Here is a 27,677-nt window from a genome sequence, read left to right on the forward strand (position 1 = left end):
AAACCTCAGCGGATGCAGATGGTCAAATGCTTGGATAACAAGCAGCGGCTTGCGAGCGCACCTCTCAAATCGCGCGCTGCACGACCAAGAACGACCGTCGAAGCATAGCGTCATTTTATAACATCTGCGAGGGTGAGCCGAGAAGGATGGTGTCGACGAGTGCAGACTTCCCGCGCTAGCAAGGGGAAACGGGGAGGGAATCGAGCTCGCGGTAACGTGATCAAGCGCGCGTTAAGGGAGGGGGGAGAAAGTGTAAGGTTCGCGCGGGCGTCTCCTTTTCTAGCTTGGCCGTGGCTGCGCATGGCTGAGCGCATACGTAGCTCGCGCGCCATTTTAGAGGTAATCTTTAGAGGTAATAGTGGGCGTGCCGAAACAGCGTGATGTCATGTGCGCTATGTTCCCGCGCGACTAGTATGGGATGTTGCCTAATCTCGCGTTTTGGAGACGCTTGAAGCGAGAGGCAAAGCATTCGCCCCCCGTTGCGGCGCCTTTCATGATAGCGTCGTCCCACTACCGGCGACACCATTAGCCTCAGGGGCGGTGTGTACACGAAAGCGTGGCTGGCTTCGCTTCGTACTACTGCCGATGAGAAGATATCGTCGACAAGACGTGAAGCCGTATCTATCGTCGCTCATTCTCAAACTGAACAAATTTTTAATTCAAATTTGCTTTATTTCCGATGGCTCGATAATTCGGAAAATGTTGCAGCCCCTTCCGTGTAAGAATCCATCGGCGACTATACTTATTTGCATAAAAGGTCGAATTTCAATTTAGCATATTGCCAATTTTACAGACTTCGTTATATTGAGGTTTAACTGTGAGTGTATATGTGTATGTGTATATATATATATATATATATATATATATAGAGAGAGAGAGAGAGAGAGAGCAATTTCTGTGGAAACATTTACCTTTGAAGCATTAGTTTGTGCATCGCGAAAACGTAGCAAGTTTTTTATACTGCGAATAGAAAAAATACTTCATAAAATCCTGCTAACATAGGTGATCGTCACAGCCCAGCTCTGTATGTATTGATGGCCATGCACTTAAATTTCCTTGTATAGTTGCTTTAATTTGGCATAAAAAGAATTGCATAAAAAGAAGGGCATGCAAAATATTTTACCAGAAATAATCAATCGCCACACTAGACAAAAAGAAAAAAACAAATACATGAGCCACGAAGCATGAAATGAGCCTGCTCCATGAAAGTTCCGGACTATGAAATTACAAGGTTTCATAGTATGCACAAACATGCTTGTTTACTTTCTTGCAATGCTAGTCCTTGTATCAAGGAATTAAATCCGACATACATATGAACTCCAGCATGCACATTTCAACTGAAAGTGCTTGCCTGAAACTATATGAAAGAATACAGCTGAACTGCATCACACGTAACTTAGCCCAAAGCCATAACCAGTATGTTGAAGGAATTAAGGCAATATGAAGCCAAAGTCAATCAGAAACCTACTTTTAATGTCCACTATGAAAAGGAAACACTAGAGAGCCACTTGCATTAGCAAAACACAGCTTGTGTTGCAAGTCCGACCAACACTTTCTTCTTGTTCTTCCAAGCTTGTATGTAGGGAAAGAGGTCCACACACACTCTCAAATGTACAAGCCAGCATAAAAGACAATACCTTGGACAATGAAGACGGGAAGGAGAAGAGCTTATTAGAGTTAAACCTTGAAGTCCGGATCCTATCTAAAATAAATACTACCCTTAATAGTGCAGCAGCTATTAATCTACCAGTGGCATGAACAGCAACTTGGGGGTAACAGTGACTGGTGAGAAGAATCCGAGGGCTCCGGGGGCGGGATTTCTTCCATCGTCATCTGTTCTCTACGGGTGTGTAAATTCCGGGGGGCTCGTGATTCCTGGGAGCCACGCCCTGCGACTTCAACTGCTTTTTCCTGAATGCCTGCTGTGCACTGCCATGGTGGCTTCTGTCATTGCCGCCACCTCCTCCTCTCCTGCCCCGGCGATGACCTTGGCCGCCATGATGCTTGCTCTGAGCCTCAGGTGCATCGTCGTACCTGCCACAGCTGGCAGGCGAACTCGGAGATACATCTGCATGCCCATCACCTCTGTAGTCCTGATCGGAATGCGTGTTCCATGAGGGGCTCGAGTCCGTGAATGTGCGCATGGTTGTTCTGACAGTCTCTCTGCTCGAGTTCTTGTCATTGCAAATGGTTGATTCATGGCTGCCATCATAGTCCCGACGATAATCTTCAGGGGACCGTGCGTTGCCATGAGCTTCCTTATGAACTGGTGGCGATCTGTACCAATTCTGCTGCTGTTGCTGCTGCTGTTGTCCACCCCTACCCCTGCCGTGGTGTGGTCGTGACCTCCGCGACCTTTGACCTGTCTCTGACCTTTGAAGCCTTTCCGCACCAGACGACGACGAACTCTCGCCAGAATGTTCAACAAATCCGTTGGTGACGGGCTCATCGTATCTCTCATTGCGCATCTGCTGCCTGTTTGTGGGCCTTGACTGCCTGTTTTTTGAAGGCTTTGGAAATCGTGGCTCGTGCTGCTGCTGTTCCTGCCTGTCGGTCAAGCTGTGGAAAGGTGTGTCACTGGTTTTCACAGAAGCTCCGTTTCCTGTGTGCCGCGCAGGCTGTCTCCAGTTCCTCAACTTGAAGGCTCCGAAGTGTTTTGGTGTTTCCGACACATTGCTGCTCTCGGGAGCCTGGAAAAAGAAAATTTAAAGAAATGATTACAGTTTACTGTACGCACCCAGCATGCAATAAAACACTGACTGAGGGATCATTCAAAACAACTGAAAAAGACAAGCAAATGCAGTAAGGCTAGGGACAAGTAGCACATAGGTGATGATAAGTTCTCTCCTACTGAACTTTCACCTTGCTTCTGTAGCTTTGATGAACTTTAAACGACCTTCTTGATCAGAAAAAGAATACACTATTGTTAGCTCAGGCAGCATGTAACGCGGGTGACACAAAATTTATTTGGCAATTAAAGCATTAATAGCCGCTTAAAGAAAAAGGAGCATTTCCACAACAAAACAAAAGAGTGGTTGATCAAGTTATAGTAGAAGAATATCTTAATTGTATTTTTGAGTATACAGGGTGTCCCAGCTATCATGCAGCACGATTAAAAAAAAAAAAAGAGGAACGACAATACGCGAAGCAAACCTACTGCGTATTGTTTCCAGTACAGTGGAGTAGCCGCCAGTAATTTTTTGGTTACTGAGATTTAATTAGGTAATTGTAATTAATTATCTAACTCAAGAAGTACTGTCCTATTTATCAAAGTGTTAATGAGAAGATTGTAGAGCAACATGAAAAACTCCCGATACAGCTTTCTGTTGCTCAATACCTGCTAGATAAATGTGTTTTTCCGAGCGTGAAAGAAGCCCGCGAATACACGCAGAATTGCCGCGCGACTGGCCGCTCGAGGCACTTTGCGTGTATTCGCAGGCTTCTTTCACACTCGGAAAAACACATTTATGTAGCATCTCAGTAACCAAAAAATTACTGGCAGCTACTCCACTGTACTGGAAACAATACGCACTAGGTTTGCTTTGCGTAACGGTGTTCCTCTTTTTTTAAATCATGCTGCGCGACAGCTGGGACACTCTGCATAAGTAGTTCTTCCACTTGATTTGCACCCAAATTACAGACCTTAGAAAACAAGAGAAAAGAAGAAAGACCACACATATAACTTGAGCAAATAACACATCTATATGGATATAATCGACTGCACACAACTATCAGCTCAAAATAGAGCCCACCAAAGAACCTTTTGCATGTTCAGTCATCACTGCTCCGAAGATTGGTGCTGCAGTGAGGCCAGGTTTCACGGCAATGTGGCTTCACTGCGGTGTGCTCCTCATTGCTGTGAAGTCGTACCGCAAGGAGAAATTTAAAGGAAAATAACGTGTTAATTAAGCAGGCAGCTTCAGAAGTGGCATGGGTTCCTGTATTATGAGGAAGCATTAGCAAGCAATTTCGAAATAAATACTGTATATTGCCTTACTCAGTGGTGCCTGCCACTGGTGGTTCAGACATCAGACCTGTTGATCATATTCATAATGAATAATCATTTCAGATCTAGAAGATGCTATTGTGGAATACCAAACTCTTCACGAGTAAACAACTGAAATGCTCTCGTGTGCCATATGTAACTCTTCCACATAGGAATTGATCATGAAACCGATGGTTTCAGCAACATTTTGTCTGGCTGGGTATTAAATTCCCGTCAAAAAAAAAAAAAAAGGGTGCCGTACAAAACAGTGTTGTTAAAGAGACACTAAAAGGAAAAATGATTTCTTCTGTATCTGTAGATTACCTTTCCACAATACCAAAAACGCCACTCTTACTGCGAGAAGCCGCTTGGTAAGCCAAAAAGAAACGAAAAACAAAGAGGCAAGTGGCGACGCCACCTTGAAGTTCCCGCACCAGTTCACCGTGACGTCATGGATTTTGACAGTGTCTTCTAAGTCTCAGTTAATTCTTTAGCGGTAAAAATTGACTCCATTGTGTTCTAAAGGAGCCTAAGACTGAATATGGCAAGTTTCGCAAACTTTTACTGAGCCAACGTGGCCCAAATATGAAAAATCACTTTAGAAGTCGTGACGTTGCACTGAAGTGCTCACGTTGAGGTTTCTGTGTGAAATTAAAAAAAATTAACTTTGAGCTTCATTTCCTTTTCTAATAATTGATCTATTGCAGTGTAATTAATGACAGCAGAGTTTTCGAAGAATACTTTATCAGTCTAAGTTGATTTATTGTTTTGCTTTAGTGTCCCTTTAACAAATATTAAAAGTTTCGGCTTTCGTATAAAAGCCTTGTTCAGCTGAAACGTCTAATACTTATTGACAACACCTTTTTGGTGGGCTCCCTAATTCTTTTCCGACAGGAAACGATTAGCACTGGACGGACAAAGTAAGCCTGTAGCCTTTAGCCAACATGTCCTCTTGTCAAAATGCTAGATCCATGCTGAGACTTTCCTTGTCCACCCACTGTCGATCTTTACAAGCCTCTATTTTGCGACGAGATCTTTGTTTTGTTTCGATTCCACATAGGAAGCCATTTCAAGTTACTTAAAAGCTGGTGAGCAAAAGAGAAGAAAGGACGAGTCTCAAGTTAAAGGGACGCTAGAGGTAACTTGAGCCGTATTAGCAGCACTGAACAGGCCACTTTTACAACGATAGGAGGCTCCGTAGCCAGAAATTCCGTTTTGAAGAATATATTTATCAGTTTAAACTTAACTGGTGTTTCACTTTAGTGTCCTTTTAGAAACAGAAGTAATTTAACAAAACGAAAGTAAGGCAAAAGAAAGATACGCACAGCAGATATCTCCAGGAGGAACTTGTTCTTCTCGGCGTCCACGTTGATGATGCCCCCTTGGCGCTGCTGGCGAACGTAGAGGTGCGCCATGCTGCGCTGCAGCTGCTCCAGTTCGGGTGTCATGCAGAAGGCAGGCTGCCGTTGCTGCTCCATGGGCGGTGGATGCTCTTCTTCAGTCAGCCCCAGCAGAGGAGGCAGGGGCAGACGACACACGGGGCACACCACCTGCGCATCCCATGGAACATTGATGTACAGGGTGGTCCACTGTTAAAGGAAGCACAAAGTCTGGAGCACATGGAAGCTTTTCCTTCCGGCAAGTGCATGATTGCCCAACTTTGCAATAGACTGATTGCAGTACTGGTACAAACTGCGCAACAGGATGGGACACAAGGTAAGAAAGGAAACAGACGAGCGCAGGTTTACAGATGCATCCAGACGTACTCTATAAACGCAATTCTAGGACACACTTATTTTTCAGTAAAGTTCAAAATACAGACATATGCATTAGGATGAAAAACAAAGTCAAAGCTGCAATAGCTGGTACCCCAAGCCTACCTCCCAATGTCAAATTTGACTTTCAAATCTCAAAAGTGGCACTTTACCATACTGCAGATGCCAGAACATCCTGCGAGCACCTGAAGTTTTTGATTATTAGATACCCCCTATAGCCAGTGCCCTAATTGTACCTCAAACAACCTCAGAGTAAATGAAACTGATGATGAAGGCCGTGTTTTTCCATAGTGTAGGCACTGGAACTACATCACGATTACTTAAGATCAGTGCCATCCAATCCAATCTAGACAATGCAGCTTTGGGAGTACATTTTCGAAGTATGAAAATTGGGTGCACGCGTGCGATAATCAAGAGCACATTAGAATTGAGTAAGTACGGTACAAATGCATCTGCACCAAAATGCCTAGCTATCTACCCTATTAATGTAGATTACTTAGTGGCACTAGCACCTTTCTAGACACCTGTGCAATACAGTGACATAGCTTCAACGGGCACTTGCAGTTGCCAGCAGTGTAAGAGCTACACACTGGGATGTTCTGTTTAACATTGGACCATACTGTACACCTTTAGGCACGCCACTTCCAAGAGACTTTTTCGACACCATAACATCGCAAAGATGGGTGCCTGCCGCTGTCTACCACGACCACTCTGACACCGACTGGTTCCAGCTAGCACACGGCATTTTATTGCAATGGCAAATTATGTGGACACTCCAGCTGCACATGCCACATTGAAATCGTATCCCAGATGTATGCTGAGTGTCCTAGCTAACGGTAGCCGAGTTATTAACAGAAAATAAATGAAACGAAAAACACAGTGCAAGATACGATTATAAGACCTACTGTGCTCAGTCATCAGAACACCATTGATCTTATAATCATATCTAGCACCATTTTTTTTTCTTTTTATTACTAGCTTGGGTAACGTTAGCTGGGTCACGCTATATATACTACCGTAAAATACCGCGGAAGCGCCCAGTTTCGCACCCCCCCCCCCCCCCCATGCGCCCATTATTAACATTTCCAAAACTTCAGAATTCTGAAAATTATGACAAGTGCCCACCTCCTCCAAAGCGTCGGCATGGTTCACCACAATACTTCGCGTATGCTTCACCACGTAACATTGCTGTATTGAGGCGAAGCTGACTTTCGGGAACGGGCATTGTGCAAGGTGCCGTGCTTGTTTTAATGAAAAGCACAGCAGCGAACAGCGAATGTCGAAGTAGCTAGGCCTAGCTTTGCCGCGGTGATGGCTACTGCTGCGAGCGGATATACGTGCGAGAGCGCCAATTCGAGGCGGCGAGATAATCAAAATGGCGGCGGTGGTGGCTTCAATTAATGGCGTTTCAGACCTGTGGTTATGGCAAAAATTTCGCAATATCAGACGGCAAAGCTTTTTTTGCGTCCGAAATTTCAGATGTTCTTACACACTGACTCTATGGGGTACGTGGCGGTGCTGCGAATGTGTCTGAATTATTGAGCATGTCCGGAAAATCGTTCGTTGACAGTGACAATTGGTTCGCCATCTTGGTTTTTACTGCTCTATCCGGAAAAGTGCCCATATCTAAATTAACCCAAATTTCAGTGAAGCTGGGGTGGGCACTTCCGCAGTATTTTACCGTCTGTACACATACACAAGTTATTTCAGACAATGTCTTCAAAATTTCTCATATATAGGGAAGATATAATTACGCAATTTCTTTGGGGTTGCTTTTACCACAGGCACATACAACTTAGAATGGCTTCAGGTAATAATTAGACAAATAATTATGAAAATTAGTTTCACCTACATTTTAATCAAGATTCGCACAACTAAATTCAACACTTAAGTCAATCATCCAGGGAGTTCGTAACCAGTTCCAGACATAAAAAGACGACTCTACGAATTTATTCAGTGTAATAAATTGGATGGACACACGTCACTATCGAGTGCAACCGTCACACCCTTAGTGGATGCCCTTCAGTGATGTGACTGTTTACGCTTCACTGACAGGTGAGCATGAAGAAAGCCAGAATGTTGCTTGATAAGGACCCTCACTTCATGCTTACCCAAAGCTGAGGCGTATACAGTACGTATGAAGGTCACGAGAAAGTAGCAGTTAAATTTTTTTATCCCTGCCTTGTTGTTTGCTGTGTCGTCGTCAGCACCGACACTGGCAGAAGGCAGCGTGGGGCTCAACTTGTCAGCTTCTTCCAGGGCGATCTGCTCGAGCGCGTGGCGCACATAGCGAGCCAAGCAGTGCGAGTGAAAGTAGTGGTAACACTGCGTCTTGGTGAACACATCACCGTCGGCAAAGCCATACAGGCATATGGTGCACTGGCAGCATGGGACGTTCTCCTCTGTCAGGTGTTCCTTGGCTACCTGCGCACGCACCGGCAAGGAAGCGCATGAGTACATTTTGTTCTACTGCATTAATCCTTTAACTCCAAAGTTCTTTCGTAAAAAAGTGCATAAAACTTAGCATTTCTTTTCTATTCGAGCAAATTACTGCACATCATATTCAATAAAGGTATTACATTGGTAGTTTACCTCCTGTATTCATCCAAAATATTAATGAAAGGCACCTGCTCTGAATTACAGACTTTCCCTCAGCACATGTGAGAGGTTTGAGCGTAATTATCTGAGCAGGCGATAATGCAGGGAATTGCACACATCAAGGAATATGTTCAGTTGCCAAAACTTAAATGCACAACAGGAACAGAGTTGACAAGTCAGCTCATCTATGGCAAGCAAAGCAGAAGAATCTGCATGGACAAATACTACTTGCCTTTGGCAACATTGGTTATAAATATTATTATTGCGATAGCAATTATATGGACACTCAAAAGCAGATTTCTGCCGTCGCCGTCGCCGTGAGGTTCCGTATGACGTCAATGGAGATGAAATCGTCGCCGCGCGCCGAACGCTGTATGTGCGAGTGAAAGGGCGCGAGGGACGCGCGCTTTCACGGGGAGTGAACGCACGGCGGAGAACAAACGCGCGTTCTGCTCTGTGCTCCCTTAAGGGCTGCAGAAGTAGGCGTCTCTTTCCTCCTCTACAATCGCCATATATGTAGAGCAAACGTGCCTTCTTCCGACGCACGAAAGGCCGTGGGGGGGAGGGGGAGGGAAGGGAGGCGACGCTTAGCTGCGGCACCAAGTGCCTATTTATATCAGAGGTTCCGGCAACAGTCACCAACGCCGCACGCATTTTGAGCGAACGCGGGCAAAACGCCGACGGCGTCGACAACAGTTCTGCGTGTTGCCGGTGCTGCTGCATGTCCAAGTTTATACAGCTGATAAAGCTGCCATCATTACTCCGTATAGCTCTCTTCAAGTTTGCTATCGCAATTGATGCTTCACCTTTCAGGTGAAACTGCGACAACTTTTTTACAGTAATACCCCATTGACTCGAAGTAGTAAAACTGGAAAAAATTTCACGAGATAAGCGGTGTTTCGAGGTAGCCGAATTCACGAAAGCATAAGCATAACGACCGTGTAAAGCCAACGGCCTTTCCAATATGGCATTGGTAAATGTACCAGGAGTGGTACGTTTAGTAGATAATTTTTGCGACATTATGTGCATTCTACATATTTGAATAGAGAGGAACTCCCGCGTATTCGACTCCAGGAACCACGCAACAGTTTTTTCAAACAAAATCTCTCATTCCCATGCATTGCTTTACGGACAAACCCAAGTCTATAGCGAAGGTTGATGCATCGCAAGCTACTGTAGTGCCATAAAAATGACGAGGAAAGACCCACGAGAAGCCGAGACCGGAGCAAGCAGCGCAGCATGCGCCCTCCTTTTCCATCCGACTTAAAGCGTGCGCTTGATCACAGTACTGTGTGCTCCCGTTTTTATAGCAAAGTTGCATCTGACATAAAAATACCTTTGCTATATGAGACATCCGTTATAAGCAAATATTCATTGCATGAAGAGATTTGTGGGAAACACTTTATATTTAGTACTTCGTTATAGTATTGTCACGTCGTGGACGGTGAAGTATAACACTGCCAAAGGTGGGAGGTAAGAAGTTAACTCTTTATTGATCGAACTTGTGCCCAGAGAAACAAGTAACACTTGAAGCATGATAGCAGCAAGCACAGTTGTCGGTTGTTGAAATCTGATTTAGTCCATCAGCTATTTATGCATGACTCGTGTGTACATTGCAGTGTAATCACTGGTGCTCGCGTGTGTTTTAGAATGTGCACCACTATCTGTTTTGTGTATGTAATCTGATTAGACTCTTTTACTATAGAATCTCAACAGCATTCGGGAAAGTTCCGATACATTTTGGTGTGTCTTGCGCCTCGTAACTCTGCAACAGTGGGTGGCCGGTAAGAAGTGGTCACCAGGAAAAGATAAGCAATGCACGCATGTCAATATATCTACGAGGAGATGGAGTGGATGCGTCATGATGTCACAATTTACTATTCAAGCTTCTTATAACAAGGTCGCATCCAAGGCCATTACTTCTCTTATATGCGATATTTGCTATAAGCCCATATTCGCCACATGCTGATATTGCAAGGAAATGTCTGTGTTTAATTTGTTATTCTTCCTCCTCCAACACTCTGGCCATGGGATAATAGGTCACATTAAAAAGTTAAAATAGTGAGTAGCGCACAGGACAGAAGAATTGAACAGGACACACGAGCGGTATCGAGTGTTTAGCACCTGTGTCACCTGTTCTGTTCTTTCAGTCCAGTGTGTATAGCGACATAACGCTTCAACGATGTACCAACTGGCCCAAACATATACTCCTCTGGAATAGTTAACATGCCTGCAATGCTATGAAGCAATTTAACGCTTGTGAGGCCCCTCTACCGTTAATTTATGCATCAAAACTTTGTTTTCTTGTAAATCTATCAATCAAAGAGCTTACCACTCTGTAAAGTTTATGAAAGTTCGCTTTTGACCTTAAGAAAAATGAACAAAATGAACTCACTGACACTGTACCCTGTTAGATAATGAGTGATGAAACGTCTTTATTAAAAACTAAATGAAAAAAAGAGAAAGTAACCTGGTGCAATTATGCTTGGACCACTACAGTAAACATGAGGCAAGCAGGGAAGAGAGGCCTACACATACTCATCAATATGAGTGTGTATGAATATTGGATATAATGAAGGTATTGCTGTGTTGGATGCAATTTCATTATACTGATGCTGATTGTGTACATAATGCAAGCAACAAAAGAAAAATTATCAGCTTACATCTTGCTTGCTAGCTTTTGTAGGGTAGGTAATTTTTTTACACAAAGCCATTATGAACAATGACAAATTTCTAGCAAAACATTTTCTCTGCTATTTTCTCGATCTGTGACATTGTGACACTCAAGTCTACCAGATATTTCAGTTATCGTTTCGTGTGCTTGCTTGTAAAATGATATGCTAGTCCTTAACAAGTACACGAGTTTTCTCACCTCAATCAATTGGTACAACATTGGGCTTCCCACATTCTCCTGTGCTGTATCTTGCAGATCTGCCTGAATCTTGGCGATTTTCTCGTCTGATAGACCCCGAGGGTTGCGGATCGTGATCTCGGGCAAGACATCAGGATACTGTTAAAGAAGAGTCGAATTATTAAAAGGAATCTCAGAATGAATGTCCACACTTACATGATACCAAGTGAAACAACTAAGTTTTTAACAGAATTAAGTGCAAAAACAAACACAAAATATGGTCTGCAAATGAATAGCACAAGAGCTAAAGTAACGGCAGCTAAGCATTCACAATAAATGAGCGCCCACACTTAGGAGAAGGTGCAAGTCGAAAGATTGCATTCTTGAATACAGCAAATCAGTTCTGCAGAAGTCTGCAAAGTGGAAGAAGATTCATGAATAAAGAATTCATTCCAGTGGACAGCAGCACTAGGCTATGAAGGAAACCCATACACATTTCCTGGAATGAAAAGCCTGCGCAATTGAAGAAAAAATCATCCTAGCCATGGAATCGAAGGGGATTGAATCTGTGACCAACACCTTTCCAGAGTGGACACTTCCCCTTTAACCCTTTAAGGACGAGACATATAAATACCCAGAATTTTTTTCTTTTCTATCTAAATATGCAAAACACATAAATAAAAAAATATTCTGTGGAAATTTTTTCAGCAGTAGGGGGAAAACCCCAGGCAGGAAACTGGAAGTGGACTTCACCCCAAGCCACTTAAGGCTTCATTTGGGATTTGTGCAGGCAGCTCTTGTCATATGTGAGCCATAGGTGTACATTTCATTTGCTTTACATAACGTGTGTGACACATCACTGCAGCCGCAGATCTTGCATTGGTCTGTCTCCTCTAACTTTGCTTTCTCAAAAGACAGCGAGTCGCGTTCCAAACTTTTTCATCCCGTGTTTCTGCTCCAAACTAACAAATGACACTTGCTGACTGTCATTCAGTGTTGGCCAAAGATATTTAGCCAGAAACTTCATACTTTATACTAAAACTAGGCAAGAATTTTTTTTTCTGGTATGTTGCCCGTAGGCATCACTCATCAATAAAGGGTTAATACTTTTCGTATTAAAGAAAATGACTTTTCCATGCATACATTTTTGTTGCGGCTTCAAATTAACACTTGAGATGAGAGTAACAGAACCTTGTAGACACATTCCTGTTACATCTTCCCGACTCACATGCTGAGAAGAGCCTATTCCATTTAGTTGCAGCAGGTTATGTATATTAGCTTCCTGTCTGTTGTGCTCCTCTTCCCAGTTATGTCCAAAATATGTGACGGCACACCATCGCCACATGTTGCCGCTGAAAACGGTATCTTCAAAGAACCTGCTGCCGAAGCTCCAAAGCTGATGGGCTCGCCATCTAGTTAAGAGTAGTCAAAGCAGCATTTTTAGACAGTAGACAGTTTTAGAATTGAGTTTGTCGCCTTAAGTACGTTTCTTCAAGACATTTAGTTTAGCGTACGGGAATGCAAACAAAAGGAAGACAGGGCGCCGTCTGATGGCTTGGATATGTTTGTCACGAGGCAAGACAATTCATTAGCAACATTTCTGTTGTTGCTATGCAGACGCGTCTCGTCAGGCCTATGGATGCTGGAATCACGGAACGATCTTAGAAATTGGACGCGCTATGTGCTCATAAATAATGTTTTAGGTGAGTTTAGAGGAAGCGAAAGCTCATTTCAATAGTTAATGGAGATCACTGAGAGTGAGAGCGTAGCTATCACGAGAATTCACGGTGAAGCGGGAGCCACAGGTGCTGCCATGTTCAACAACGCAATTTCTTAGCGTCTGCACTTTGCAAGTGGTAGTGCCTCCCACTAAATTCCGAAAATAACGGAGGCACGCTGTGCGGACAGCTGTTATAACGTTCTGCGCATGCGCAGTGTGGCCCCACTATATTTTAGCATGGTGCCACTTATGCTATACTAAAACTGTCTAATTTATCATTTCTTCAATTACATTAATAAGTACATGTAATTTCCCGTATACTGTCCTTGGTGGCTTCGTCTGTTGGCTTTTTATGATGAGTTTCATTTATGGCATTTTTGACTGGTCACCTGCATCCTCCGACTCGAGGAGACAGGGGAAAAGCATGCAAGCCAGACATGTGACCTGCTCTCGGAGAATCAAATGACAGAGGCGAAACCACGTGAATACAGCAAAAGTCCTACTTTGAATCGAAGCCTAGCCAAAGCTTCTGATGCTGCTAGAAACAATGGCAGATGCACTGATGGGACGAGCATTTGTCGAGATGCCAGCATGCAGTGGCTTGGGTAATAGCGAACTGTCACCAACAGCAGCAACACTGCGACACCACTTTATTGTGATCACGTGACGGGAAACACTATGTCTTGACGACTGCTCCGATGAAAGGGCTTGGAGCACCCGAGTGTGCTTGACGTAGGAGAGGAAAAAAAAAAAAAAAAAAAGCCAAATGTAGGCGCGCCCTCATTCAACCAACCAAAAACTACGCTGCTTGTGAGAGCAGTACAGAGTGCTTCGAAACGACCAGCTGAAGATGCCACTAGTGCGATTCTTGGCTGCAACCGCTCCAAAGAAGTGTTTAATGTTCAATCTAACCCCCGTGGTAACAAGCATTGCTGAGTGGGTTTTAAAGAGTTTGTTGGCTTTCTATTCAACTGTGAGAGCAACTTAATTTTATCGGCAGCGCTGAAACAGGCGTCTTCGTATCTTAAGTTTTGCCGGATCGTACGTTCCTTTTCTACGATCCTCTAAAAAACTTATCGATAGGGTTTCACTGCAAAAGCTGCACTCAAGGATTCACAGCTTGCTCTGATGTTGAGAATTAATGATGTGGGCTCGCTATCGTCAATGGGGTCGCTATCTATCAATGCACGAGAGTCGCCAGATGACGATTGACATTGGTGGCCGCGGTTAGATCGCGCGCTCCACCCTTACAGAAAGTGAACACGGGCGTTGATTAATGTGGCAACAAAGGCTGGGGAAGGGAACAAGAACAAAACGACTGTTTTAGGATCCCGTGAAAGTTCGACACAACATGCTAAATTAGTTAGCCAAAACACTGCTTACCTCAGGCGGAATCACCAGGACTAGATCAAGGCGCACGTACTGTTCTTCTGCGTTGTCGGCTGTGGCCGGGTGCAGGGATACCTTCACGCATGTCGACTGTTGCCTAGAATTACAAGAAAATAAAAGTTCTAAGAATTTGCGTCACATTACCACCGTCTACGCTGCATGCTAAGTTTTCTACTAACATTAAGCCGAAAGCTATATTAAATGATATTATGCTAGCGGTATCCGTTGTTTACCTTTCGTCACAGCTGACTTCAAGCTCGTGGATGTAGATGGCCTTCAGAGCTTCGATCTCGATATCAAGCGAGCTGGAAACATCAACAGGGAAGCCATCAAACACGGGTAAAAAAAATTAAAAAAAAATTCTGGCAGCCCAATGGTAGTTGCGCTTTCCTCATCATGATGCGGAGTGCTAGCAAGTGCGAGAGAGGAGCCCGCAAGAAGAAATGACAATGGTATACAAAAGAGTTTCAAGTATCTATGGTTAAAACGCTAGATGTGCACTTCGTGAAGTGGAAAAGAAAAAGAAGCCCTCGACATCAGACTTTCACTCCTCGCTCCAAATACGTTACGCGTCCAAGCTGACCAACAATGCCTTACCTGTCCTCTTCACTGCTCATCTCTGACGGGTGAATGCTCCGAGCGGAGATAATCCGTAAAGATGTGAAAGCACCACAGTTCTTATACTAAAATTTATACCGTAATACGGTAGTACCCTGCAGCAAGTGTTCGTCTACAGTTTCTAGCTGCTGTAGCTGTACATCAGTGCCATAGTTGCTCGTCCCAAGCTCGCCGCTTTCGTCGTAGATAGCGGTGTACGCTCGCGTTCGCGCATGGGATTTACGTTTGAATTGAAATACAATTTTTTATTGCATAAGTATATATAGGATAAATTGTTTAAAGATTTTCTTAGTAAATGCAAAATAAATTTGAGCGCAGGCACGACTAAGCATGACATAGTTTTTGCCACATCGCATTTTGTGCCCTATTGCGCATTTGTCAAATCGGGTTTTCCTCGCGGCTGGCCGGTCGAATTTCCGATCTCTCCTGTTTTGAGGTGCCATGCGTGCATCCCACGTGAAGTGCGCTCCGTGAATTCCGGACTTTTTAATTCGTGTAACCAAACTAGCTCGCCAGGATGAGTACGGTGCTCGAAAAAATAGCGGCCATCGAGGCCGAGGTAAGCTACTTTTTGCTCCCGACGTCGTCTATCAAGAGGAAGCTTGCGGCATACGGGAACACCCGCGAAGTTCTCGCAATGACCGATTCTTTAAAATGTGTCAGAAAGAAGCTTCGTTATTGTAATAAAGATGCCTGAGTGTATTTCTCGTAATCGAACCTGCCATACTTGCTGCGAGTTATGATAGAAGCTTTTTCTTTCGAACACGCGTGTGCTTCGATGTTGACGTGTGTGGCAATCTAGGAGGCAACTCGTACATTTGCCCCCTTGTTCTGGCCGTCACTTCAAGGTTCCGCTAGTGTAGCGAAAATACACTGAAAACATCAACATCCCACGATGTGCAATATAAGTTTGATGATTTGTTGAGAATTTAGAGCTAGATGTGTGTTCAAGCTGCGTTCTGGGGTTAACCGCATCGCCGAACAATTTTGGCGCGGTGTTGCATTATTTCAATTTTTGGGCATACACCACTCAAGCCAATGTATAAAGACCCATCTTGCCGTGGTTGTCTCTAGGCAACGTGACCTTAAAACGCCGGTGCTATGCATGCTACGTGTCGGGTACGGTGTTTTTGTTTCACTTAATTTTAAACAACAGTGTAATCACTAAAACAGCAATCGCTTTTGCGTTGCGCCCTTGACAAGGCACATAAGCGTGTGTGCGCATGTAGTGCCTATACTGCCAGGAATTGGCTAATATCAGTTTACTTCAGCTTTTGAGTAAAAAGAAAGTAACTTGCAGCTTGGAACCGTCTTGTTCGTAACGGTTCATTCTTGCTTCAACTTTTGCATACACGAAAGATCACTAGAAACGAAAGTTCGTATCATCAGTGACTTTAGAGCTAACCATTAAGGAGTGATCAGAAGGGAAAGTTCTTGTTTTCTTTTCCGGCAAACTATACTGCAGTTTTGGATAGCCCTGCTTTCATCATCATGCGACTGGACCTGAGCTCCATGATGTTATGGTGCATTTTGGCTGCACATAATCGCTTGCACAGCCAAAGTGGGTCAGCTGTTTCTATGTGGCCTTTCTTACTTGCATTATATGTCAATGATTTTGCCACTTTCTTGTAACTTGCAGTTAATTTTTGTTGATACGATGGGGTGTTTCTTTTATAGACAGGTCCAGGGTAGCCCAAAGGGGGGGCCCTCGTAAAAACACGAGAATGGAGGTTGGACGAGGGGGGTGACATAGCCCCTTTTTCAATCCGCTAGTGATTTCTTCCAAGTTGACCGTAAGGGCTCGATAGAGAAACGTTAATTATAGATGCAGAATGGTCATCCTTGCAACTATTAGAGACGTTTGGAGATAGTATACAGTTCAGCATTCCCCAGAGGTAGGCTTCAGTGATGCTGTGTATGCCTAGAACCCAAACCCAGCCATGTTTGGTGGGAGCACAGGGCACCTTAGTGTTAGTTTAATTATATCTAAAATAACTGTCTGTTTCATCATTTGCTTCTTAGCATGCACAGTTGGTAGTTGAAGAGGTAGCCGTATTCCAGTTACATCGTGGTAACTAACAGAACCAAAATGAAATGCAACCCATTTAACTCTGTTTATTGCTGCATTTGTCATTTGCTATAGTGGTTCAAAAACTAATGTTGGCACCATTGATTGTTAGTTTTCTGTTAGTCTAAATAGGAGCTGTAGATCTGTGCACATTTATGACCTTATTTGGTATATTTGTTTGCGTGCAATGTTCGTGTACCAACTTTCATATAAACTACTTTGTCTAATAGGTTGCCGAAAATATATTGAACAGCACTCTGAGCTAAGGTTTGCCTCTCTCCGCAGATGGCCCGGACCCAACGAAACAAGGCAACTATGGGTCATTTAGGTCTTCTTAAAGCTCGACTAGCCAAGCTTCGGCGCGAACTGATAACGCCGAAGGGTGGAGGTGGCGGACCTGGTGAAGGTTTCGACGTTGCCAAGACTGGTGATGCTAGGATAGGGTTTGTGGGTAAGTATATTGTGCATTCTGGTAGCCATTCCTGTAACTCGTCCCTTGACACCTCATATACAAGAGTGTATCTCATTCTTGTTAACTACACATTGCTGAAATTGTTGATGAGAAGGTAACGCTTAACTACTGATGGTTCAAGCTCACTTTGCAACTGCTTAGAAAGGTCTTGCACTACACGAAAGGACTTGCACTACACGAAACAGGATGGCAAAGGGCAACCATGAGCACAAAAAAAAATATGTCTAGGCAGTAAACTAGCACAAAAGGTATGTAGGAGAAAGACACGATCATAGTATGAAAAGGCAAGCCAATAAAAAAAAAATACAATGCTAATTGTATGTATCTTAAAGCTTTTTGATTAGGCCAATGTTTTGAAGGAATGAGAAATTTAAAGTTTGACACTCCTGTCAATGGAAACTAAAGACACTTGATATTCTTTCCAGATCTAATTGTAGCCATGTGAAGGACTTGCTGTTTTAGTGTCCAGGCTGTTTTTACATATTCAATACAGGCACTTTGAGCTGAAGCTTCCCATAGTGACGGCAGTGCCAGAATGCACAGGCCTAGTGAGTGGAGTAAGCAAAACAGGAGGGAACACACCGCTGCTTGCCACAGTTCTGCATGTCCTGCATTACTGGGTGTTTTGTTGTGTTTGAACATGGAAGCACAAGCATTTTGACGTTCTACACGGACAGAGCAGTGATGAAACAAGGGCTAATCTCTCGTCATTCAGAATGTAATTTTCTTTTTCTCCCTCACGGTCCACATTATAAACTAAGTAATGTCTCGGTAACTAGCCCCTCCTAAAGCTTTCTCCTTCACTGCAGGTGACATTGTTGTGCTGGGGTCAAAGCCGAAACAGTCGCAGTGAAAGATGCCGAAATTACGTAGTGGAAAAAGACTGTGGTCATGACTGATCATCGTCAGACAGGGTATAGGGTGTGCCAATATGAACAGGAATAGCTTTTTGGTGCTTGAGCAACGACTGCTGCTCAGAAGTGTGATGGATTTCATTCACTAACGCTGGAGATGCATGGCGTCACATGGTGTATGATAAAACACGCAGCGTGTCTGAAAGGTGGCTGCTCAAATTGATGCAACCTATCAGAAATTTGTTGGATATGGCTGCTGGTATACACGTTGTACGTACTGTCACGCCTGGAATCTTACTGCTTTTCACTCAACACTTGCTAACTAGTGTTGCCGTGGAATAATCTGCTCCCTTGTGCTTTTTTTTAGTTAGCTTGAAAACAAGGGCAGGAAAACAAGGGCAGGTGGTAGTTGTAAATGCAAATTAGGCATTTCCTGTCATACCTGTCTCCACTATACGTCTAAGAGGATTGCAGTCTTATTTCAATACTAAAAATCGATGAGGAGGGCCATTGACTACAAGGCTAGCTATCATTGACACCACACCCAGGGTTCCCATCCGTGGGCAAGTCTACGCTCATGAACACGCTGGCGGGTGTTTTCTCCGAGGTGGCTGCCTACGAGTTCACCACGCTGACCACCGTGCCAGGTGTCATCAAGTACAAGGGGGCCAAGATTCAGCTGCTTGACCTGCCGGGAATCATAGAAGGAGCCAAGGATGGAAAGGGTCGAGGTCGACAAGTCATTGCTGGTCAGTGTTACTCTGCCTGCTTTCTTTTCCCCTACATGCAGAAGTGTTGGTGGCTGGGATAGCCAGCACTAATGTAGCCTACCTTCTGATTTGTCTGCATTTGTTAAAAAAAAAAAAAAAAAAAAACAGCTTTGGCTGTCGAGCACAGTGTTATCTGTCTAGGTTGAGTTTGCTCTGGTTGAAAGGCTAAGGTTGAAAAAAACTTGCAATTTATTTGTTTGTGTTGTCTTAGAGATTTCCCTTTACTTCTGTGTGCAGTACAGCCATAGGCATTTAATGAGATAGGGCTAATTAGAATGCATTCCTCATTTTTATCTTGCCAATGCATGGACTATCAGCGTGATTTTGGCTTGTAAGCTTAGTGTGAGGCCTATATTACATTTGGCGACTGGACATGGAGTGTTGAGAGTGGTGTGCTTTCGGGAGTTATTACTTGCAAAAGGTGTTTAACTTTGTAATTTCATGTGTGTTTGTTATTTGTTCATGACTGCACATTTCAGTGTACAATGACAGGAAATGTGAAAGTACTATGGGTTTCTTGGTACAACAATGTAAGAGAACATTCGGATGTTTCTGACAATCATTCTAAAAGTGTTCATTTATTTACACTTCAGAACAAAATGCAAATAGGAAGAAACAAAATGGCATACCTCGCCCTCAGTTATAGTTGAAATTGCAGTCTGTGACCTTCCATAACAAGGCATAACACATTGGCAAATGTGGACAAGGAAATGTGTAATTTAGTTTTTCTTGTGCTCACGCCTTATTTCAGCATGATGACATCTTACGAAATTGTACAGTCAGGACAAGTATAAGTTAAATACCTATTCTTTTACTCACTTCTATTCTCCTCCTCACATCTCTTGTGTTGACTGGACAGTCCTGAATTCACAACCAAAAAATAGCAATTCACATATGAAAAATAGATGCGTCACACCTTGCCTCACACTTTGATGTTGCAAAGTGTGAAGTAACAATTACATGGAAGTTGTTGGAGATGTGTACCTATTTTCCAACGAACAAGCACAGTGACACGTTTCTGTGACCAGCGGCCTTAGCACACCATTGGCGCTTGCGAACAAAACATAGTGTGTCGCTTACTGGAAGCGCAAAGGTGCACAAATAATATGTGCTTCGACGTAACCTTAGGTCTCCAAGTTGTAATGTATGAAGTCGTTATTCTGTAGAAAGCATAGCAACCCAGAAATGGGCTGTGATTCCTTCGACACTGCAAAACACGTGGTGCGAGTTCTTTGACCACACTGCACATTCCACAGAGTTTCCTATTAAGTATGAAATGGTGTGAGTTTGTGAGCTGTCTTGTAGCGTAGTGTTTGAAAATGCTTGTGCAGTGGCCCGTACCTGCAGTCTCATTTTCATTGTGCTGGACGTGCTGAAGCCCCTCCAGCACAAGCGTATCTTGGAGCGAGAGGTGGAAGGATTCGGCATCCGGCTCAACAAGGAGCCTCCGGCGATCTCGCTCCGAAAAAAGGACAAAGGTGGCATCAACCTGCAGATGATGGTACTGTCACCACTACTATCGCGTTAAATAAACTCAACTTTTGGATTTTCATTATCCAATAGGGTCTAATGTGGGCATACTTTATGAAAGCATGCATGCTGCACATTTTGAGTTGACAGGGGCATTCTGCTGCTGAGCACAAGGTCAAGGGTGCGATTCCTGGCTGCTGCAGCCAGATTTCGATTGGGGCAAAAATGCAAGAGCACTCGTGTACTTAGGTGCAAGTTAGAAGAACTCGACGCAGTTGAAGTTATTCTGGAGTCCTTCACTACGACAGTTCTCGTATTTCCAGTGCTTCTTTTGGGATGATAAATGCCATCAATTGATCAATAAACAAATCTTTTTTTTTTTTAATTGCTGGAATGGCTATAAAAATAGGTGCCCCAGTCGGAGCTGGACATGGACACCGTGAAGACCATTTTGTCGGAATACAAGATCCACAATGCTGACATCACGCTACGGTGTGATGCCACTTCAGATGACCTGATCGACGTGATTGAAGGGAATCGCATCTACATCCCATGTATCTATGTGCTTAACAAGATTGACCAGATCTCTATCGAAGTAAGTGGCATTTCTCTCTCCCATCTTTTGAAGTGCAAGGTTTAGAAAGAAATAAGTGTTTTGTTATCTTTGGAGCATGGTCCATGTCGCTGACTATGCTCCCAAGATAACAAAAGAGATAAACAGTAGTAAAAATAATGCAGGCACTTTGTCAACCTAATTATTTCTCTCACACACATACAAACCAGTGTGCATGCACGAAATCTCTTGTAAAATGCAAATGTGACCATTGACATGTCCCGGTAATTTTCAACCAAAGTCAGGCGTCCACGGCTGATGCTCAAACCAGACAAGCCTAATAGTGTTGGTTTGGATAATGTATGATGTTTAATGTCTCTATTGCGACAGTGCTGGTAAAGTGCTTGCATTTTTACTTGTGTGGAAAGCTCCCATTTGCAAAATGGTATTTCCCCCCCCCCCTTTTTTTTTTAGTTTTATCACATTTCATTAAAAAAATTTTTTTTTCACAGGAACTGGACATTATCTACAAGATCCCACATTGTGTTCCCATCTCTGCTCACCATAAATGGAATTTTGATGACCTTCTGGAAAAGGCCTGGTCTTATCTGAAGCTTATACGCATGTGAGTCATGTAATGTGAAAAACAATTCTTTATACTACTGTTGCCAAAGTTCGCTTCAGGTCCCTTCGTTTTGACAGGCATGCGATATGCCCCTTTGGTCATCTTTCTTTCATCATCAGCAACAGCACCACCACCAGTAGCATAAGTAGTAGTAGCAACTCCACTGCAGGAGAACAGCCTTTTCAGAGATCTCTACTTGCTCGTGCCCACACTGAACTCACCCTGTGCCCTAATGCATCACACTGTGAGGTTTCAGTGTGATGCATTATTTGAATGGGAAAGCTTCGTAGACAATAGGTAGGCCATGCAGTGAATCTTACTAGAGGCTGTTGTCCGACGCTAGCGATTGGGTGAGCAGGTTTCTGAGCACTAAGACTAAATATGGCAAGTTTGATATGTCATGACTTCTTTTTGTCTACTACCATATATGTATATACCTCACTTAATTGAATCTAGGCCGATATATTTTTGGAAAAAAAATTAATGTATTAAAGTAGAGTGTCGACTTTGAGGTATTCTTTTTTTCTTTTCCAAGGGTTGTTGCTGTTCGCTGCAACACAAGGCGAAATTTGCATATAACATGCATGCCCCCCCACCACACACACACACACACTTTGTACTTGAATTTTAAGTGCTGGTTATAGTACATGCTGGCCAATAAGTGCTCGACTCATGTCCATCGCACTACAGCGTGTTGGGTAAAAAGGAGTGGTGGGACTTGGGAACATCAGATTAGACATGACGAAGGATGTTTTCTCTCTCGCAGATACACCAAACCAAAAGGACAGCTGCCTGACTACGAAGCACCAGTTATTCTTAGCCAGGAGAGAAAAACAGTGGAAGACTTCTGCAACAAGCTGCATCGTACCATTATGAAGGAGTTTAAGTGGTAAGTTTCAGCTTTCGCTCTGGCTTTCTAGAAGCAAGTTTAGGACAGCTGTACAGTTGCCGCTGCCTTGACGTTATGCTGTAGGTTGCCACAAAATATTTTCCTGTAATGAAATTGTTATTATATACTGTTTATGACTAACCTGTCATGGGTGACATTTTGAATATCCTTGAAGTTTGTTAGAGATGTTCTGAATCCTATTTCAGAAGTTCAACATTTGAGAAGTAGATTGTTCAGCTATGGTACTTTGTATATGGCGAGGTGAACTTCATCAAACTGGTTAAATTTTATAAGCTATCCTCACAGAATACTTCGAAAGCAGAACTAGTGCACTTTGAATACTGCAGACCAATTGAGGAAAGTGCAGCAGCTGGAGTAATTTTTTTTTTTTTCACACACTGATCTTTTTCTCATAAAACCCTGTCTTACATGACGTAATGTGCTCTCTGGATTGGCTGTCTTGTCTTACGAGCCAAGTCTGCAGTTGTGAAGCTGCACAACTACCAAACAAAAAAGGAAAGCTTTTGGTGCTGTTCTATTGTGCCTTAACTAGTGCGCTTTGAACAGTGGAAAAAATGCCCCTCCTATAAGTTGGAGACAAAGCAGAGTTGCCATGCATTGATGTGTGGCTGTGGAACATGTGTGGTGGTATATATTGCTTCACGTAGTATACATTGCGTACATCGTTTGGGAAGCTGCTCTCTGCTATGCGTTTGTTTCTTACTTTATAAACATTGCTGGCATCTTTTACTGTTTAGAGGAGATGCGAATCCACAGTAGTGCCAAGCATTCTGTCTGGCAGTTTTAAATAGAATGTCCATGTTTACTGTTACCGTCTTATCTCCGTTATTTCCCCAAACCCTTTCCCCAGCCTGGAGTAGCAGGCTAGAGGCACTTACCTCAGGCCGACTTCTCCACCTTCCTGGCATTAAAAATTATCTCTCGTTATTGCACGGGTATCGAACTGTTGCCATTCTATTTCCCGTCCAACATCACTGTGAGCCTGCTTTGTTTAGTAGAAATGGAATCCCGCTGTCATCACCCAACCCAGCTGTTAAAAAAATGGGTCAGGGCTGTTGTATGGAACAGCACCGCTGTCTGCGAGAGCGAAAAATTAAGCAAGCAGCTTTGATAGCCCTTCTTGCAGGCAGTTAGTTGCCTTGGTTCACTCCTCTTGGGAGAACATTCCAAACAGAAAAAGACAGAAGAAACGGAAGTGCTGACTTTTATCAAAGGTTTTACTTCAATGCAGCACTCATATGCAAATTGGAGCACGTGCGTCTCTCTCAAGAAAACGTCAATGAAGGCAAGCATGCGCACAAGTGCATGCACATACATGCATGCTCACACATGCGCACACTCTGTCTCGAAGACATGTAGAAACAAAAGATGAAATGCAAGAATATTGGTTTTTCATCCTTAGCCCTTCTATCTTCATCCATGTCTACTGAAATCGGCCGATTACCAGCATGCCCAGTCTTGTACTGTCATTGATTTTCAACTTCTACTAGGTAGGACATGTAAGTACCAGTGTTACATTATCAGTAATAGTACTCCTTGGATTGCAGCGAGGACAGATGAAAGCTAATATACCTCGAAGTCTCTTCTCTCGAAGTCACGCACTGCTTTGATTTCCAGTTTCGTCACTGACATTTTATTCTGAAGATATGCCCTCCTGATCTCGTTGCCTTTTGGTTCTGGAAGCACATAAAAGACTTAGCATTCTGATCCTCCAGGAACATCAAACCAATTCATGCAGCTAAAAACTGCGTGCTATAATTAGATTGTGGTTTTGCCATGTAAACCACAGTTTTTTTTTTTTTTTTTCACAGTTGCGACATCGTCTGTCATGCATGTTACTCTCTGCTGCATTCTTTTTTTTTTTTTTTCTATCCTGATTCAGTGCCTTGGTCTGGGGTTCCTCGGTGAAGCACAATCCACAGAAAGTAGGCAAAGAGCACATATTAAATGACGAGGACGTCGTCCAGGTGGTAAAGAGGTAAGATACCTTCGCTTGTATGTAGCACAACATGGATGCATTCCACGTTCCTGAGGCACGTTTCATTCCATATACAGTTGAATCCACTTGTAACAATATAAGTGCAAAGAAAATTTCATTCTTATAACCAGGTCACAAAAGAAAAAAAAAGAAAGAATAGACAGCACATACATCATAACATTTTAATTAGGCAGAAAGAAGTACTACAGTCGAACCCAATTATAACATTGCTGTTTTTTGGCAATACCTGGATGTAACAAGGTGCAGCCATGGCAACTTTTCTGTGTTCTATGATAAAAAAAAAACACTACACTGCTTGCATGCTGCGTTATTCATTATAATAATTATATTTTGGTTACTGGGTGTCTGTACCAAAAGGAAAAGAAGCACGAGATCCTGGAAAAGAAGAAAAAACAAATGGGAGCTGTTGCCACCGCCTGCAAACTTGGCTTGTCCCCCCTCCCCCTTCAGGATTTTGTGTTTATTTTTCTGCGTGGAATGTCAGACGTGGTTTGGGGGCCTTTTAATAATTGCAACTTTTTCGCTCACACTGGAGTGTAATGAAGGTGACACATTTCGTGCCACTTACACTTTTGCAGGGTATGACAGGGACGCCACCGAGACGGATGTCTGGAGGTGTGCTGGTTCACGATACAGAAGAGCTTGCAACGCACACTGGCAGTGGCATTGTCACGCTTTTCAAGCTCAAGAGAACTGCTGATGTACATATGACACAGTCACAATTGTGCCCGAATGAATTGCATGGCTGCTCCCGCCTTTCCTACTACTAGTACATGCTGTGGCTCACACAATGAAAGGAAAGCATACCACAAGAAACTGTTCTCAATTTTTAGGACAAGTAACGACAGTACAAACAGTAGTTGGTAAGAATCTGTTTGGCAGGATAGCAGGCTCAGTCGAAACGCCTGCACTTGTTGGACTATTCCTGGAGAGGATCTGTACTTTGTTATTTGTTTCTGCAGTGCAACATGGTGGAATCTGCATATTGCCATTTGTTTTGTTTGGTGCAGAATTTGTGCGAAATGAACTGACGACACTATACAATAGAGGTAGTGTAGGCTCCACGCTAAAGGTGGCAAGCTTATTCTAAACAAGCACGGAACTGCCAGTGATATGGTGTGAACTAGTTCACAATGTGTGAGATGAATTGATTGGACCTAGCGCATGCACCAGCATGAAAGGGAACACAATATTTGCATTCATTGTCCGCAACTTTTATAGCCCTTTCCCTGAAATTGGGAAAGTGTCACAGGGCAGGTTCTTTACAACTACTGTAGCTGGTAGCAGAAACCAAGGTTTGAGCCTTGCTTGACGGTAGGAATCATTGTTTGAACACTGCTTGTGTCCTTTCCTATCTTAGCACAGTGTAGAGTTTCTTAGCACAGTGTACAGTTTATCGGGGGGGGGGGGGGGGGGGGGAGTGAAGGCCAGCTGGCTATTGCCAACAGCTGACTAGCCTCAACTGTCTTGCAAAAGGATGTAAGTTTTATTTCTGGCCACGTGTCAAAGATGCAAAACATGTTGCACTATTGTGTTGCACGACCCTTTTTTGTGCCACTCAACCTCAGAAAAGGTTGCAGTATTGGTGCTGTGGTATCGGATGTCTGCCACCAGGTAGCAGCACTGTCTAAAGGAATCTAGCAAATGGCCATTTTGTTTGACTGCATGCAAAGACTCGCCTGAAGTGGCGGGGATATCAGTAAATTGAACTCAGCAGGCAGCCTTTTGGACTGACGTGTATGCTTTCAGGTGTGAGTACAGAAACAGTAATAGGCCCAGGTTTCATGACAGTGTTGTCAGCAACTTAAGCAGGCGTGTTTACAATGTTCATTAACTATTGCAGGGCATCTTTAACCCTTTAACTGCCACTACCGAGATAACTCGTGAAACCACCCACGCACACCCTGCTACTCCCGAGTATACTCGTTTTGCTTTTTAAACTCACTCCCTGCCACTCCCGAGACAACTCGTGCAAAAAAAAAATATGCGTTCATGTCCCGCCATCTATGGAGAGGTCACCTAAACACATAGAACTTTTAATTAAAGTTTAGACAACAGTTGGAGCGCACGTGTTTACACCCGCGTCGCTTCGTCTCGGCAGAGCGCAGCAGCCATGGCGAGTCAGCGCGCCACGTGCGTCCGCGCTTTGACGGACGAAGAAATTCAAGAACTGCTGATGAATTCCGACGAAATATCTTTACATGTCCTGTGGAGTATCATGGTGCATTACTAGCATGAAATTTCCACTGAACCAACATGAAAAAAATACCCGGCAGGGGCTGAGGAGCAGTCAGAAAAAAAACTCGGCAGTGAAAGGGTTAATGATGGCGCTGGTCGTTCAGCCAAACTCGTGTAAGTGCCAAGCACATATTCCCTGTCAATTGCAAGTGACATCGTGGCAGACCCCAGATTTGAATATCTGTCCTTCATGCCATATAATCTGCGCTGCTTGGTTATTTGCTGCACTGCTGTTACATTGGCATTCCGACTTTCGAATAAGGTTGCATACTGCTGGAGAAACCATTTACTCATTTTGTGCAGTTTCAATTAAACTATCAAGGGCATGAAATTTGGTCATGTTTCATGGTCAGAGAAACGGGGACAAAGTTAAAAATGAAAGTGACCTGCTCATCTAGCCTGATATAATGCTACCCTCAAGTGTTTCTTTGGGGGCCTTTAAATAATTGCAACTTTTCCGCTCACACTTGAGTGTAATACCGTTGAAAACATATCAACATCGTCCCCCCAAAATTGGTTGCATTATGATGTATACATTAAGATAATGAGCAACCTATCAAGCATGTGTTGACCTCACTGTTACTAAACTGTCACATTATAAAAAAAAAAAAAAAGTTTAAGACATTGTGGCCTTCCGTCTTGCTTCAACTGAATAAATTGGTAATTTGCACAACCTGCTCTTTCGGAGCAAACTTGTGGTTTGTATGAAGCCAAGTGTCAATTTGCGTGTGAACATTTCTCTGTTCTTACAGTGAAGTGTAGCTACCAGCCCCAAATTTTAG

General features: G+C 43.4%; 2 protein-coding genes across 2 annotated transcripts; one reads left to right on the plus strand and one right to left on the minus strand.

Annotated features, from left to right (window-relative positions):
• Positions 1-1,452: 1,452 nt before the first annotated feature.
• LOC119446632 (E3 ubiquitin-protein ligase RNF25) lies at positions 1,453-15,108 on the minus strand. The gene is made up of 7 exons (XM_037711117.2): positions 14,916-15,108; positions 14,552-14,623; positions 14,313-14,415; positions 11,231-11,368; positions 7,942-8,184; positions 5,311-5,535; positions 1,453-2,690 (listed from the first exon to the last, which is right to left on the minus strand). Exons 1-7 carry the CDS (start codon positions 14,933-14,935, stop codon positions 1,830-1,832), a joined length of 1,662 nt encoding a protein of 553 aa, XP_037567045.1. The 5' UTR covers positions 14,936-15,108; the 3' UTR covers positions 1,453-1,829.
• Positions 15,109-15,337: 229 nt separating this feature from the next.
• LOC119446635 (GTP-binding protein 128up) lies at positions 15,338-27,572 on the plus strand. Its single transcript, XM_037711122.2, has 9 exons — positions 15,338-15,495; positions 17,290-17,455; positions 18,879-19,079; positions 20,432-20,601; positions 20,980-21,165; positions 21,636-21,748; positions 22,515-22,637; positions 24,541-24,636; positions 25,236-27,572. Exons 1-9 carry the CDS (start codon positions 15,454-15,456, stop codon positions 25,240-25,242), a joined length of 1,104 nt encoding a protein of 367 aa, XP_037567050.1. The 5' UTR covers positions 15,338-15,453; the 3' UTR covers positions 25,243-27,572.
• Positions 27,573-27,677: the final 105 nt, after the last annotated feature.

This window comes from Dermacentor silvarum, chromosome 3 (assembly GCF_013339745.2).
Source record: "Dermacentor silvarum isolate Dsil-2018 chromosome 3, BIME_Dsil_1.4, whole genome shotgun sequence".
Lineage (NCBI taxonomy): Eukaryota > Metazoa > Arthropoda > Arachnida > Ixodida > Ixodidae > Dermacentor > Dermacentor silvarum.

What these genes read in the sequence shown, in the direction of transcription:
- LOC119446635 (XM_037711122.2), top strand. Translation starts at nt 15,454, where the DNA reads ATGAGTACGGTGCTCGAAAAAATAGCGGCCATCGAGGCCGAG. An exon ending in AGGTCGACAAGTCATTGCTG is followed by an intron (nt 19,080 to 20,431) that starts GTCAGTGTTACT and finishes ATGCTTGTGCAG; the next exon opens with TGGCCCGTACCTGCAGTCTC. An exon ending in ATTATGAAGGAGTTTAAGTG is followed by an intron (nt 22,638 to 24,540) that starts GTAAGTTTCAGC and finishes ATCCTGATTCAG; the next exon opens with TGCCTTGGTCTGGGGTTCCT.
- LOC119446632 (XM_037711117.2), bottom strand. Translation starts at nt 14,935, where the DNA reads ATGAGCAGTGAAGAGGACAG. An exon ending in TCCTGGTGATTCCGCCTGAG is followed by an intron (nt 11,369 to 14,312) that starts GTAAGCAGTGTT and finishes CTTCTTTAACAG; the next exon opens with TATCCTGATGTCTTGCCCGA. An exon ending in TCCTCCTGGAGATATCTGCT is followed by an intron (nt 2,691 to 5,310) that starts GTGCGTATCTTT and finishes TTCTTTTTCCAG; the next exon opens with GCTCCCGAGAGCAGCAATGT.